Source organism: Scyliorhinus canicula, chromosome 1 (genome assembly GCF_902713615.1).
Source record: "Scyliorhinus canicula chromosome 1, sScyCan1.1, whole genome shotgun sequence".
In the NCBI taxonomy this organism is placed as follows: Eukaryota; Metazoa; Chordata; class Chondrichthyes; order Carcharhiniformes; family Scyliorhinidae; genus Scyliorhinus; species Scyliorhinus canicula.
In genome coordinates this window covers 197,627,229-197,642,537 of record NC_052146.1, presented here as the reverse complement: position 1 = coordinate 197,642,537, position 15,309 = coordinate 197,627,229, and the positions used below count along the sequence as shown (strand labels likewise).

At 40.9% G+C, this 15,309-nt stretch overlaps 1 protein-coding gene across 1 annotated transcript in view; it reads left to right on the top strand.

Annotated features, from left to right (window-relative positions):
* Window positions 1-15,309, top strand: part of ralgapa2 (Ral GTPase activating protein catalytic subunit alpha 2) — a 730,448-nt gene that overhangs the window by 240,862 nt on the left and 474,277 nt on the right. The window contains 1 exon segment of the mRNA XM_038805980.1: window positions 3,144-3,329. Coding sequence (XP_038661908.1) covers window positions 3,144-3,329 — 186 coding nt within the window.

Sequence of the window (15,309 nt, the reverse complement as noted above, 5' to 3'; positions counted from 1 at the left end):
ATTGGTGCCCCTCAGGTTCAGATGTAGACCATCCTGTCTATAGAGGTCCCACCTTCCCCAGAAAGAGCCCCAGTTATCCAGAAATCTGAATCCCTCCCGCCTGCACTATCCCTGTAGCCACGTGTTTAATTGCTCTCTCTCCCTATTCCTCATCTCACTATCACGTGGTACGGGCAACAACCCAGAGATAACAACTCTGTTTGTTCTCGCTCTGAGCTTCCATCCTAGCTCCCTAAAGGCCTGCCTGACATCCTTGTCCCCTTTTCTACCTATGTCGTTAGTGCCAATGTGGACTACGACTTGGGGCTGCTCCCCCTCCCCCTTAAGGACCCGGAAAACACGATCCGAGACATCACTTACCCTTGCACCTGGGAGGCAACATACCAAACGTGAGTCTCTCTCGCTCCCACAAAATCTCCTATCTGTGCCCCTGACTATTGAGTCCCCAATTACTAATGTTCTACTCCTTTGCCCCCTTCCCTTCTGAGCAACAGGGACAGACTCCGTGCCAGAGGCCCGTACCCCATGGCTTACCCCTGGTAAGTCGTCCCCCCCACAAGTATCCAAAACGGTATACTTGTTACTCAGGGGAACGACCGCAGGGGGTCCCTGCACTGACTGCTTCTTCCCAGTCCCTCTTACAGTTACCCATCTATCTCCAGTCTTTGGTGTAACTACTTCCCTGAAGCTCCTATCTATGACCCCCTCTGCCTCCCGAATGATCCGAAGTTCATCCAGCTCAAGCTCCAGGTCCCTAACACGGTTTTTGAGGAGCTGGAGTTGGGTGCACTTCCCACAGATGAAATCAGCAGGGACACTGACGGCGTCCCTCACCTCAAACATTCTGAAGGAGGAGCATTGTACTGCCTTCCCTGACATCACCTCTAGATTAAAAAAAAAACAAGAAAAAGAAAAAGAAAGGAAGAGCTTACCTGATATTACCTCAAACCCTGCTCTCGCTGAAAGTTAAGCAAATTTAAAGGCACTCACTCACCTTCACGACAGGCCCCTGCTCCCGCTTCCCAACCACTCATGAAGTGTTTCGGGTTTAACTGTCACTTGCCAACAGCCCTTCCACAAACCACCTTCAACTTAGGCTGACCGCACTGCACGTATGCAAATTCCCCCAGAACAGCTGATCAGTAGCTTTGCTCTGCTGCCCTCTGCTGGATGCTTGCTTTCACTCAAACTCCTTGGGTCTCCTTCGCCAGTTCACCTTCAACTTAGGCTGACCGCACTGCACGTATGCAAATTCCCCCAGAACAGCTGATCAGTAGCTTTGCTCTGCTGCCCTCTGCTGGATGTTTATTATTATTATTTATTTTGGGGGGCAGAGTTCTTTTCTTGTTTTGTTTTGGCGTGGAACATGCCGTGTTTGTTTTAAATTGCGGGGAGGAAATCTGTTATTGTTATTGTTATTAAAAAACTTGAATAAAAATTATTTTTTTTTAAAAATAGTGCATTTCAAATACTGAGGTGTTTGAGCATTAATGTAACCACTGGATACAAAGCTATTTTTTTCAAACTGCTTTTTTGATACAGTTGTGTACATCATGATCCAGTCGTCTTAATTTTTCTACTTTATAATTGTGATATGTGAATTAATACATTAACTATGTGATGGGGAACATTATGAACATTTGTAATGGTTCAACTTTCATTAAACTGCTTTCAGTTTTCTAAAGGATAACCAAAGAGGGCAGCACGGTGGCGCAAGTGGTTTGCACGGTTGCCTCTCGGCGCCGAGGTCCCAGGCTTGATCCCAGCTCTGGGCCACTGTTCGTATGGAGTTTGCACATTTTCCCTGTGTTTGCTTGGGTTTCCCCCCCCACGACCCAAAAGATGTGCATGGTAGGTGGATTGGCCATGCGAAATTGCCCCTCAATTGGAAAAAAATTAATTGTATACTCTAAATTTAAAAAAAAAGAAGAAACAAAGAATTTTCCAATCTGAAGCATTAAAAATGAAACTTTACATTAAAATGATATTGATTTTTAAACAGACTGGAGCAGGGAGGTGAGGGGGTGGTGAAGATCAAGGAGAAATGGGAAGTCGAGTTGTGAATGGAGATCATTTGGGGAATATGGAGTGAGGGCACTGTGAAGGGTAAATGGGACCTCCTCTTGTGCAAGGATGAGCCTGATAGAGTTTAAGGTGGTGCACAGGGTGCATATGACTCGGGCGAGAATGAGTAGGTTCTTTCAGGGGGTAGCAGATGAGTGTGAGAGGTGTGGGCGGGGGCCAGCGAATCAAGTGCACATGTTTTGGGGTTGCAAAAGTTTGGGAAGATTCTGGGGGAGTGTTCGCAGTCTTAGCCAGGATAGTGGAGGTGGAGGTGCACCCGGATCCTTTGGTGGGGATATTTGGGGTTTCAGAGAAGCCGGAGCTCATGGAGAGGAGGAAGGCCAATGTCGTGGCCTTCACCTCTCTGATTGCATGGCGGCGAATTTTGCTGGAGTGGCGGCCGGCATCGACACCGGGGGTAGCAGCAAGGTTGGGTCACATGTACGACTTCCTGCGGTTAGAGATGATAAAGTATGAGTTAAGAGGCTCAGCGTGGAAGTTTTAGAAAAGGTGGGGGATGTTTGTGACTGTGTTTGAGGAGCTATTCGTCACAGGGGGGTGGTTGATGGGGGTGGTTGATGGGGCGGGGGGGATGAAAAAGGGGAAAAATCTGTACAGACTGTATAGTTGATTAAAAGAGAAAAGCAAATTACTGCAAATGCTGGAATGTGAAACGAAAGGGAAAATGCTGGAAAATCTCAGCAAGTCTGGCAGCATCTGTGGGGAGAGAAAAGAGCTAACGTTTCGAGTCCGATGACTCTTTGTCAAAGCCCTTTGACAGCAGCTTTGACAAAGAGTCATCGGACTCTAAACGTTATCTCTTTTCTCTCCTTACAGATGCTGCCAGACTTGCTGAGAGTTACCAGCATTTTCCCTTTCGTGCCTGTGTAGTTGATTGTTGGGAAGTATGTTTTCCGGGGTGTTTACTTGCTGTAACCTGCTTTGATACAAGTTTGTAATAAAATAAGTTTAAAAATAAAAAAATAAATAAAACATGCAGATTTTATCTGATTTTAGAGGGGAATATCAACATTGAAGTTTTTTGAAAAAGCTAATTTATTTTTTCTGCTAACAACTAGGTGAGAGTATCAGTAGTGAAACATCCAATGATTTTAATAGTTTCAATGAAACCGAGCTATCCGTAACTCAGTGGAAGATATTTGATGAAGAGTTAAAAGTTGGTGCAATAACTAACGATGCTGCTGATACAGATACAGTACACAACTGGCAGAGACGAAGTTCTTCCAATACTACCACTCTTACAGGTAGGGTGCATAGCTGGGCAGAATTCATGGTTTAACCTGCATTTGTTCATATATTATTTAAATATAGTTTTGTTTATGCATCAGAAGCCTGTACTTTCTGTAGCCTGAGGAAGGTTTGGGCCATTCATTTCATATTTAAACAAGGTGTTTCGCTTGTTATGGAAAAAGCTACAACTGTAGACATTGGATACAGAGTAAAGGGGAAAGTATGAAACTAGGATGTTGGCAAAGCCACTGTCTGAGAACTGTTTACAATTTTGGGAATTGCATTATTGAAAATGATAAAATACAGAATAGGTGTATTGTAGATTTACTGGGCTGATAACCAGGATAGGAGAAATTAATTTTGATGGAACTGAAAATTAAAATGACCAGAGAAAATTAAAGAGGCTTTTAATCGAGTTACTCAAAAATGTTAAAGGGGTTGGGAAGGTAAATATTGAAAGGCTATTGTGACTATAAATCAAAGTCACTAATGCAAGGTTAGGACAAGTAGCATGAAGGGGATTGTTACAATTCTTTCCCCCACAAAGTGTCATTAGGATATGGAATACCCGAGATGACATTTAAAAAAAAAAATTAAATAACCACTTGAAGTGAAATATCGAAAGAGTTCAATTAATGAAACAGCTTTGAAGTATTCACTTTATTTTATGTTGTGGTGATTGTTATTATTATAAAATTGCAAATACTTTAATAAAATGTTTTTTTTTTTAAAAAACAGCTTTGAAGTAGAATGGTATTTTTCTGCAGAAATTTCTACTTCCTTTTTCCAACATTGGCTACCTTCACCTGAAAGAATGACCTGAGCTGTTCAGTGGCCTCTGTTTTGTCAGCTATAAAATCTGATGATTGTACTTGAAATTAAGAGATATAAATAAATGAAAGAATAATAGTTAAAAGCAAAGAAAATAAACCCACTTATTAGCATTTCTCATTTTCTGTGGTAAAACTAGCCACAGTATATTTTGCTGGAAGTTCAACATTATATTCTATTTACTGCAGAACAACTTAATTGATGTAGTAATTTTAGGTTGAATAATATCCGAAAGTCCTTCAAAGCTAATAGACACTGAGCCAAAGGGGAAGAGATGAATTGGGGATTATCAAGAGTTTCGTTAAAGAGGTGGGTTTTGTACGGGTAAAGTTTGTATCCATTAGAGTTTAGAAGGTAACAAGTGACTTGATCAAAACCTTTAAATCCTGAGGTATTGACAGGGTGGATGTGAGAAGAATATTTCCTCTTGTCGGAGAATCTAGGACTACGGGTTATTGTTTAAACATATGGGGTCGCCCATGTAAAACGAAGATTAGAAGATTTTTTTCTCTCCAACTCATGAGTCTCTGGAACTCCCTCAAAAGGCAGTGGAAGCAGAATCTTGAATATTTTTACAACAGAGCTGGATAAATTCTTGATTAACAAGGAGGTGGAATGTTACCAGGGAGTTGGGCAGGAATATGGGGTTGTGGTTAAAATCAGATTAGAGCCATGAGCTTATTGAATAGCAGAGCAGTTTGAGGACCGAGTGGCCTACTCCTGCTCCTAATTCATGTTTTAAATGAAGAGTTCAGCTCTTTGTCTGTGTTTGGACCAAAGTTTTAATTAGCCTGGAGCAAAATCATTGAGGAAGAATGTTAACTAAGCATGGACGACTAGGTTATTATTGTGAGTGCGTGCCATTTGATAGCACTGAAAACAATACTTTTTATCACTCTGCTGCTGATTAAGAGTTGAATAATTGGTTAGATTTAACCTGCATTTTGTTGACAGGAAATACTGGGACATTTTCCACGTTGTTGGCCAGATGCCAATATTGAACTGTGATTAAACAGCTTGGCTCGGAGCACAGCTAGTTCTGGAGCACAAGTCTTCATTACTGCAGCTGGAATGCTGTCAGGGCTCATGGCCTTTGCTGTCTCCAATGCATATAGCCATTTCTTGATATCGTTGGAGTAAAGCGAATTGGCTGAAGACTGGCACCCCTGTTGCTGGGGTCCTTGGGAGTAGGCCGAGATGCATTATTAACTTGGCACTTCTGGCTGAGTTGGTTAACGATCCAACAACTTGGTGCTACTTCTATACGCTTTCCAACAGTCCCCATTGAATCAGGGTTGATTCTCTTGCTTAATGCTATCGTGTAGAGGGAGGAAAATGTGAGACCATGAGGTTACAGATTGTGGTTAAATACAATTCTACTGCTGCTGATGCCCCACACTGACTCGTAGATGATCGGTTTTGAATTGCTAAAAAATTTTTCAATCTATCCTATCCAGCACATAGCTAGTGCCACACAGGTATCCTCAGTATGAGAATGAAATGTCATCTCTGCAAGGACTGTGTGATGGTCACTCTTAGCAATACTGCCAATGGGCAGATACATCTCTGAAGGTAAATTGGTGAGGCCGAGGCTAGGTACGTTTTTCCCACGTGTCCATTTTCTCATCACTTGCCACCGGCCAAGTCTGGCAGATACATCGTCCAGAACTCGGCCAATTCAGTCACTAGGGGTGCTGCTGAGCCACTCTTGGCGATAGACAATGCTGTCTCCCATCCAGAGTGTATTCTTTGTCTTTTCTACCATTGGTGCTTCTTCCAAGTGGTGTTTAACATGGAGGAGTACTTGTTCATCAGCTGAGGGTAGGTGGTAATCAGCAGGAGATTTCCTTGCCCATGTTTGACCTGATGCCAGGACACTTCATGGGGTCTGGAGTCAATGTTAAGGAGTCCCAGGGCCGCTATCTCTTGTTAGTATAGTACCATACTGCCGCCCTCTTTGGTGGGCCTGAACTGCTGTTGGGACAGAACCTCTCCGGAATGATGATGGAGGAATCTGCTCCATTAGTTGTGAGGAAGAATCTTGAAAGTTTCAATATATCAGGATGTTGTTTATCTAGGCTGTGGGACAGCTCTCCCAATTTTAGGCCTTATGTTACTGAGGTGGATTTTCAGCCTCATCAGGGCAGTGTGCAAAAACATTTTTGGTAAGCGGTTTAATACAATTGTGTGGCTTGCTGGACCATTTCAGGGTTCGGTTAAGAGTCAGTTACGTTACTGTGAGTCTGGATTCACATGAAGGTCAGACCAGATACGGATGGCGGCTTTCTTTTCCTGAGAGAGTAGTTTCACGATTATCCTCACTAATACTAACTTTTATTCTAGTTTAATTAATTGAATCGAAATCCCTCCAGCTGCCGTGGAGGTATTTGAACTCACTGTTCTTGAATGTTGATCCTGGCTTCTAGATGCCCAATTCAGTGGCGTGTCCATTGGGCTACTGTACCTCGCATTACATGCACCAATATTGATGCATCTCTCTATTTCATTACTGCTATCAACATAGAGGAGAAATGGTCCAGTGATACTACTATGGTCTATGATTCCTGTGTCAATTTATCCATCAGCTGCATTGTCGAGGGGCAACCTTAGCTTTGTTTTCAGGAGTCAGCTAAGTTTGCTCATTTCATTTGGAGCAGGACTAAGGATTTTACTCTTGGCTTCTATGCTCCTGGGTTAATGAGGAGAAATCTAGTAGACATTTTTTGCTTCTAGACTGTTCAGCACTCCTACGGTGCATGTGTGTATGCCCATTCATTGGTGCGTGTGTGTTTGAGTGCATGTTTGTGCACATGTGTGTCCAAACGTACCTATCTTACCTATTACCTATCCATGCCACTGAATTGGGCATCTAGAAGCCAGGATCAACATTCAAGAACAGTGAGTTCAAATACCTTTATGGCAGCTGGAGGGATTTCAATTCAATTAATTAAACTAGAATAAACGTCTTGCCTATCCCTGTGTTACAGAAACCAGGCTATGTTTGCATGTGAACCCCTTACTTTCTGTGACTTCATCGAAATTTAGTTTTCCTTTTTAGGTTTCTTGTCTCCTGTGCTGTTTGGTTTCTGTCTGTTTGCCTTAAATTTAATGTCTCCCCTTCTACTCTGAGCCTCTTTTCTCTTTTCTTTCTCTCCTGCTTTTCTTCTCTATTTATTTCTCTGCCCTTTTTCCCATTTTGTTTGCTTTATTTGCACTTCTTCGACTCTGTGCTGGCCAACTGATGATTTTCTGTCGAGGGTGGGTGATAATTGAAGTGAACAAGCTCATAAGTGCAAAACATGGTGAATATTTTGAAGATTAAAACTCGTGAAATATTTGGATAATTTTAGTTCACAGCCCTCAAAAGCAAATTACTTGTCAATTTTCCACATTAGAATAAAACCATTCATTAGGGAATCAATCCAGTGAGATTAAAATTCCCTGTCCTTTGTGAATTCCAACTATGGTTCTAGATATCATGAAGCCATTTCGAAAATACCTGTTATGTGTATATAAAGACACCTGTCAGAAGGAGTACGTCTGCACGAAATGGCTTAATTTGTGTCATACAAAAAATATTACTATGAGAAAGCATTTCTTACTACTTTGTGTATGAAATTAATATTGACCTCAAAGAACTCCATTGCGTAAACTACACAAAGGCTTTTCAAAACGACATTTTCAATGGAAAATATCTTAAGTGAAGATTCTAGGGAAAGATTTTGTGAAAGAAAATGTTTCGTAAAACTTGAACTTGAAACCCACCGAACAGTCTTTCTTTCATGTCATCAAATTGCTCTTTTGTATGTGGAGATTCTTATCACTAGCCTATTCCTGCTCTTGTTTTGGAGGGCTGCAATGGATAATGTGGGATGTTTTGAGAGCTATAGACATTGAGCAGTCCTGGACTACAGCAGATGTTCCAAAGGAAAATTTTTTTTGCTTTTTTTTTAAGCCTGTTTTTTATTAACTACTTAGTTTATAATATGCCAAGTCTTACCAACAGCATACATGCATGTTCTGTAAATGTAATTTCACTTGCTGTAATTTTTTTGGGACAAACTTTCAGTAACCCTTCCATCAACTTTAATTATACTAATGTTCATTATAATAATCCCAAATTTATTTTGACCTAGCCATACCTAATTCTGTCTTTCTTCTCATTGATTGACAGCCAGTTCCTCCCCCGCTTATCCTGTATAAGACCAAAGAGAATTAAAGTGAAGAAAAATAATAATCAGGTGTAATGCAAGTTTAACAGTGTCGAACTTTACGCAACCATTCGAGTAATTTAGTGTGATGTCCCTGTCTTTAATATTCATAACCCTCTGGTGTAACCAAGTTTGACATCTTGTGGGAAATGTAATGACTGTCTATTCTGACTGAAGTCTTTGCGAGGTTAATTTACATTCCACTTTCAGCTACATATTTGTAAAGTGTTTGATCAGATGAACAGCAGTACAAAACTGGAATCCTGTAAAACTAGTGAAAAATAAATGGCAAAAGCTTTCACAATAATAAGATATATGCTGTACTCAGCAACTGTATGTTTCCATTCTTAACTTTTTATTCAGATTTGAGTTTTTTCAATAAAAACAAAATGGATGTAAAGAGGGTAGTAAGGAACAAAAAATATTAAGTGTGAAATAAGCTCGGGTGAAAAGAGGCTGATTGAAGGGCTTGGATTCAAGTAACAGTGAACATATACATGCAAGTGAGGTTACAGGAAAGTTTTAGGTTTTATACGAACGGTTGCAGAGACGAAGGGACCTAGGGAGTCTTGTGTATTTTTTCTGTCCCCTTTTCTGCCACTGGCAGGGCCACCAGTGGAAGATGATGATAGTTCCTGGGAGCAAAGTCGAAGACCCAAAGTTCCCTCATTGAGGAGAGGTGACTTTGTGTAAGGGCTTTCTGTCATCTCCAAGTAAGTACCTACTACATCTCGCAACTAAGGTTTTTGGGTAGTTTTGACTGCTTTAAAGTTCCTTGCCACCTTTTTTGAAAATAAATTTAGAGTACCCAATTCATTTTTTCCAATTAAGGGCAATTTAGCGTGGCCAATCCATCTACACTGCACATCTTTGGGTTGTGGGGGTGAAACCCACGCAAACACAGGGAGAATGTGCAAACTCTACACGAACAGTGACCCAGAGCCGGGATAGAACTTGGGAACTCGGCGCCGTTAGGCAGTAGTGCTAACCACTGTGGCGGTGCTGCTTCTTAACCCTCTCGTGCTGTAGTAGTGTCCCCCCTGCTGGCTTATGTGCCTTTGCATTGACAGGTGCTCCCATGTGACTTCTCCATAAGAAACATCAGATCAAATCCAATTCTGTTACCACTCATCTTAAGGTTGTTGCTGTGAAAAAAATGTAAGCAATATGAACAGTATGTCACCTGGAATGTGACTAATTTTTCTGACACGAATGATGATCAAAAGATGGTAGAGTCATTTAGAAAGTAGCACATTGGCCACTCCCCAGTCCTTTAGCATACATCCAAACTTAATGAAGCCTTGGAACCTATGTTTGAGGGCCTGAACAATATTCTCTTTCATCTTACTCAGGATGCTTTGATATATCCTGTTGTGTCATGGTGATTTGTGTCTCATTTCGATGGAGTACACACTTTAATCCAAGTATCTACTGCTCAATTAATTTAATATGGGTGGAAAGGAACATTTTCATGTCTAAGGAATAAATTGCCACACATCTACATAAAAAGAAAAGTTAGAAGTAATGAAAATGAATTTCATAAAAGATGGCAATTCAAAAATTTTAATAATGTTCTTTGAGCTGGTGACATGTGATTGGTGGCGAAATGCAGTGGATGTGGGTACCTTGACTTTCAAAAAGTTTTTTTGAAGATAAAATGTCACACTAGACTAGAGGAAATTGAAGGGCATAGAATTAGGAATCAATTAATATTCATCAATGAGCTTAAACTCCCGTACCAGCCTCCCCGGGCAGGCGCCGGAATGTGGCGACTAGGGGCTTTTCACAGTAACTTCATTGAAGCCTACTCGTGACAATAAGCGATTTTCATTTTTCATTTTTCATTTCATTTCAAACTCACTGATTTTTAGATACCAGTTTATGATTTGAATATCTTATAAAATAATGGCACACTCCACTATTTCCTTCTATACTCTAGAAAATATTAAATTTGGCTTTACTGCTTTATCCATCTTGACCTCTTAACGTTTTGCTTAAACCATTTTCCTTGATGTGTAATCAACTTATTTGAGTGTTGATTTATTTACCATAAATCAGTCTTCACAGTAGAGGCTAATATTCCTGCCATTTTCAGGAAACTAATAATGAATCAATGACTGGAACTCACTTTAACATGAGCAAAAAAAAAGTATTAGAAAAAGTAATGGCACTAAAACATGTAAAACCTCCAAGACCTGATGGTTTCTATCCCAGAGTTTTAAATGAAGTAGGTGATGAAATTGCTATAGCTACAATCTTTCCAAGCTTCCTATTCAAAAAAAGTCACTTCAGATTGGAAAATTGCAGATATGGCTCCATTGTTTGAGAAAATGACATCTGTCAGAGGAAGACATACTGAATCATATGTAACTGTTAATCAGTTATTTATAGAATCCTTTTAATGATAAATGCAATATGTTTACTGTAATTAGATTTCAAGTAGTTGACACTTTTATTTGCACCATTAAATAGTCTTCATATGTCCTTTTCCTATTAGTGACTCATTAGAAATTAACTACCGGAGTATAAAAGCAATGGAAGATGAGCAACATCTGTTTTTGTTTTACAAAAAGTGAATTCAGAAATAGAATTCAGTATCATTAGTGATAGTAGTAGGGATTGGTGACAGATATAAAAAACATATATTAAAAATTTGGTAGACCATGAATGATTCTCATAGAATTTACAGTGCAGAAGGAGGCCAATCATAGTTTCTGCACCGGCCCTTGGAAAGAGCACCCCACTTGAGCCCACACTTTCACCACAGCCGGGCAACCCCACTGAACCTTTTTTTTTGGACACTAAGGGTAATTTAGCATGGCCAATCCATCTAACCTGCACATCTTTGGACAGTGGGAGGAAACCGTAGTACCCTGAGGAAACCCACGCACACACGGGGAGAACATAGGCAGTGACCCACGCCAGCAATCAAACCTGGGACCCTGAAGCTGTGAAGCAACAGTGCTACCATGTTGCCCCAAACTCTCTTGTCGTTCTACTTATTATAAATGTTGTGAACAATTTCATTAATTTCACAAACTGCTAGAGAATTGAAGTGGGCATTTCCTTAGTGTTTCCTAAATGCTGGATTGGTTTGCAATCCAGAAACTATATTGGTGGCACAGTGGCGCAGTGATTAGCACTGCTGCCTACAGCGCTGAGGACCCAGGTTTGATCCCGGCCCCAGGTCACTCGCCGTATGGAGTTCACACATTCTCCCCCTGTCTGCGTGGGTTTCACCCCCACAACCCAAAGATGTGCAGGGTAGATGGATTGGCCACGCTAAATTGCCCCTTAATTATAAAAAATAATTGGGTACTCTAAATTAAAGAAAAATAATCCAGTAACTGTATTCAGGGTATTTAAGAGAACAATGGATATGAATTCGATGTGCCTTGTTGTGCCGCTGAATAAATTAATATGGAGACAGTTGATGTCAAATGATGCCTGATTAAATATTAAAGCTTACTTCTTGCATTGAACACTCATATATTGTTGGGGGGAGTATTTAAACTAGTGTGGCGGGAGATGGGATCCCAGGAGTAGGATCAGATAGGTCAAATTCAGATCAGGAAAATGGAGGTGGAACATTAGCTAGTGATGTAGAAGATGTAGTGGTAGACTTGGAATTACATGAGAAGCAAAGTTTAAAAGTGTCCACCAATAGAAAATGGTGTGGTTAAACTGTTCATACTTCAATCCAAGGAGTATTACAAAGAAGATAGACGAGTTAAGAGCACAGGTAGGCACATGGCAGCAGGATGTCATTGCTAGAACGGAAACCTGGCTCAAGGAGGGGCAAACTTGGCAGCTCAATATCCCTGGATACAGAATTTTCAAGCAGGACCAAGTGGGAGATTTAAAAAAGGAGGGGGAGTGGCACTAATGGTTAAAGAATCAGTTCCAGTTGTGAGAAGGGATGGCATGCTAAATGGGACAACAAACTAAGCTTTATGGGTTGAACTTAGAAATAGGAAAAGGGCAGTCACTTTACTGGGAGTATAATACAGACCCCCAAATTGTGAAAGGGAGATAGAAGAGCGAATATGTCGGCAGAATTTTGTCTGTCAGAACAAGAGGATAATAATAGTAGCAGACTTTAACTATCACAAAATCAACGTGTAATCAAACAACATAAGGGAACTGAGGGAGAAAAATTCATGCAGTGTGTCCAGGAAATTTTTTTCAACAATTAGTGACAAACCCAATGACAGGAGATATAATTCTAGACCGAGTCTTGGCAAACGAAGATGGGCAAGTGGGTGAAGTGACAGTTGGTGACCAGATCAGGCAGTGTGATCAGAATTCAGTTACATTCAGTATTACCGTGGAAAAGGATCGATAAAAGCAGGAATAAAAATTTTGAATTGGGGAAAGGCACATTTTGTAGAAATGAGAAGGGACTTGGCTGAGGTGGACTGCGCAGCATTGCTAGAGGATAAATCTGCGGAAAACCAGTGGGAAGCACTAAAAAGAGAGTTCCTAAATGTACAAAGTGGACATGTCCCCTCCACAAATAAGATTGGTACTGCCAGATTTAAACCCCCTGGTTGTCCAGAGGAATACAGGGAAAGATCAAATGAAAGCGTACGATCGGCATCAAGCACTAAGCACTGCAGCACTGCAGATAGCCAAGACGAGTATAAGTGCAGGAATGAAGTCAAAAAGGAAATCAAAGAGAGGGCATGAAATAAGATTAGCAAGCAAAGTTAAAGAAAACCCAAAGATGTTTTCCCAATATATTAATGCTAAAATGTTAGTGAAGGAAAAAGTAGGTGAAGGAAACTTGTGTGTTGGTGCAGAGGCTGTGGGAAGGGTTTTAAATGAATATTTTGTCTCTGTGTTTGAAAAGGAGATGGGTGATGCAGATATAGTAGTCCAGGAAAAGCACTGTGAGATACTGGATGGGATAATCATAAAGAGAGAGGAAGTACTCAAATAATTAAAATCCTTGAAAATTGATAAGTCGCCAGGGCCAGATGGATTGTTTCCAAGGCTACTGAAGGAGGTCACCCGGGGGGGGGGGGGGAGGAGGAGATAACAGATGCTCTGAGAATGATTTTCCAGTCCTCACTAGATACAGGGGAGGTACCGGAGGACTGGAGAACTGCAAACATGGTTCCAATTGTTTAAAAAGGGATTGAAGGAAATGCCAAATAATTATAGGTCAGTTAGTCTTATGTCAGTGGTGGGCAAATTAGTAGAATCAATCCTAAGAGATAGGATTAACTGTCATACAGAAAGGCATGGACTAGTCAGGGATAGCCAGCATGCACTTGTTAAAGGAAAGTCTTGCCTCACAAATTTGATCAAATTCTTTGAGGAAGTCAGGCGAAGGGTTGATGAAGGTGGTGCAGTGGATGTTGTGTAAATGGATTTTAGCAAGGCGGTTGATAAAGTCCCACATGGCAGATTGGTCAAGAAAGCGAAAGCCCATGGGATGCAGGGCAATGTGGCAAACCTGGTAAGTTGTTTCAAGTGGTGTTCCACAAGGCTCGGTGTTGGGATCCTTACTGTTTGTGTTATATATTAATGATTTGTACGTAAACATGGGAAGCATGATTGTGCAACTTGCAGACAACACAAAGATTGGCTGAGAGGTGGACTGTAGTGGATAGCTGTAATCTCCAAAACAATATTGATGGATTGGTGGAGTGGGCTATAAAGTGGCAGATGCAATTTAACGCGGAGAAGTGTGAGGTCATGCATTTAGGGAGGTTGTAGGGAGTACACGATAAAAGGGAATATACTAAGAGGGGTAGATGAAGTGAGAGACCTTGTCCCTAAAGGTAGCAGTTCAAGTAGACAAGGTTGTTAAGAAAGCATGTGGAATGCTCTCCTTCATTGGCAGAGATATAGAATATATAAGTTTGAATTGGTGAGGCCGCAATGGGAATATTGTGTGCAGTTCTGGTCACTACATTACAGGAAGGACGTAATTGCTCTGGAGAGAGTGCAGAGCTGCTTCACAAGAATGTTGCTAGGTATAGAAAAGTGTAGCTACAAGTAGAGATTGGATAGGTTGGGGTTATTTTCCTTGGAACAAAGGCGGCTGAGGATTGGATTAGAAAGGGCCTTGGGTGTCCCCGGGCTGGCATTGACAAGATGTGCTGAATGGCCTTCCTTGCTGTAACTTTTCGATGATTCTATATTCTACATTGCATTTTAGTCGAGGTTTTTAAAATAATCATGGAGCAAATTTAATGTTGAAAGAATGCTTTGCAGGGAGATGTGTTGTTAGACACTTACAAGCGACTTAACTTTGTGTGTAAAATTAACACTTGATCTGTGTGCTGAACCACAAGAATTATTTTCCAAAAATATACTTTATTCATAATTTGTAAAATTACACTCTGGAACAGTTCAAATTGTACATTGTAGATGGTACACACTGCTGCAACTGTGCATTGTTAGTGGAGGGAGTGAATATTTAAGATGGCACCCCTTCCATCACCTTCAATATTCATTCCTTTACCTCCAACGCACAGTGGCAGAAATGGAAACCATCTACAAGGTGCACTGAAGCTACTCACTCAGGCTCCTTTGACTGCACCTTCCAAACCTTGTGGCCTCTACCATCACAAGGGCAGCAAGTGTATTGGAAACACCAATTGCAAGTTCCCTTCCCAAGTCACACTCTACTATCACTGGGTCAAAATCCTGGAACTTCCTTCCTAACAGCACTGGGTGCACCTACACCACAAGGTTTGCAGCGGTTCAAAAAGACGACTCAACGTCCCTTTCTCGTGGGCAGTTAGGAATGGGCAATAAATGCTAGCCTAGCCAGCTATTCCCACATCCCATGCCCAAATAAATAAATAAAAATTGCCCAAAGTGCATCTAGCCATTTAAGTTCTTTCCACACAGCTTGTGGCACTCTGAAATGTTACAATATAATTGCAGTTACATGTCACATTTAAAACATACATTTCATGATAAAGATACCGGGGAT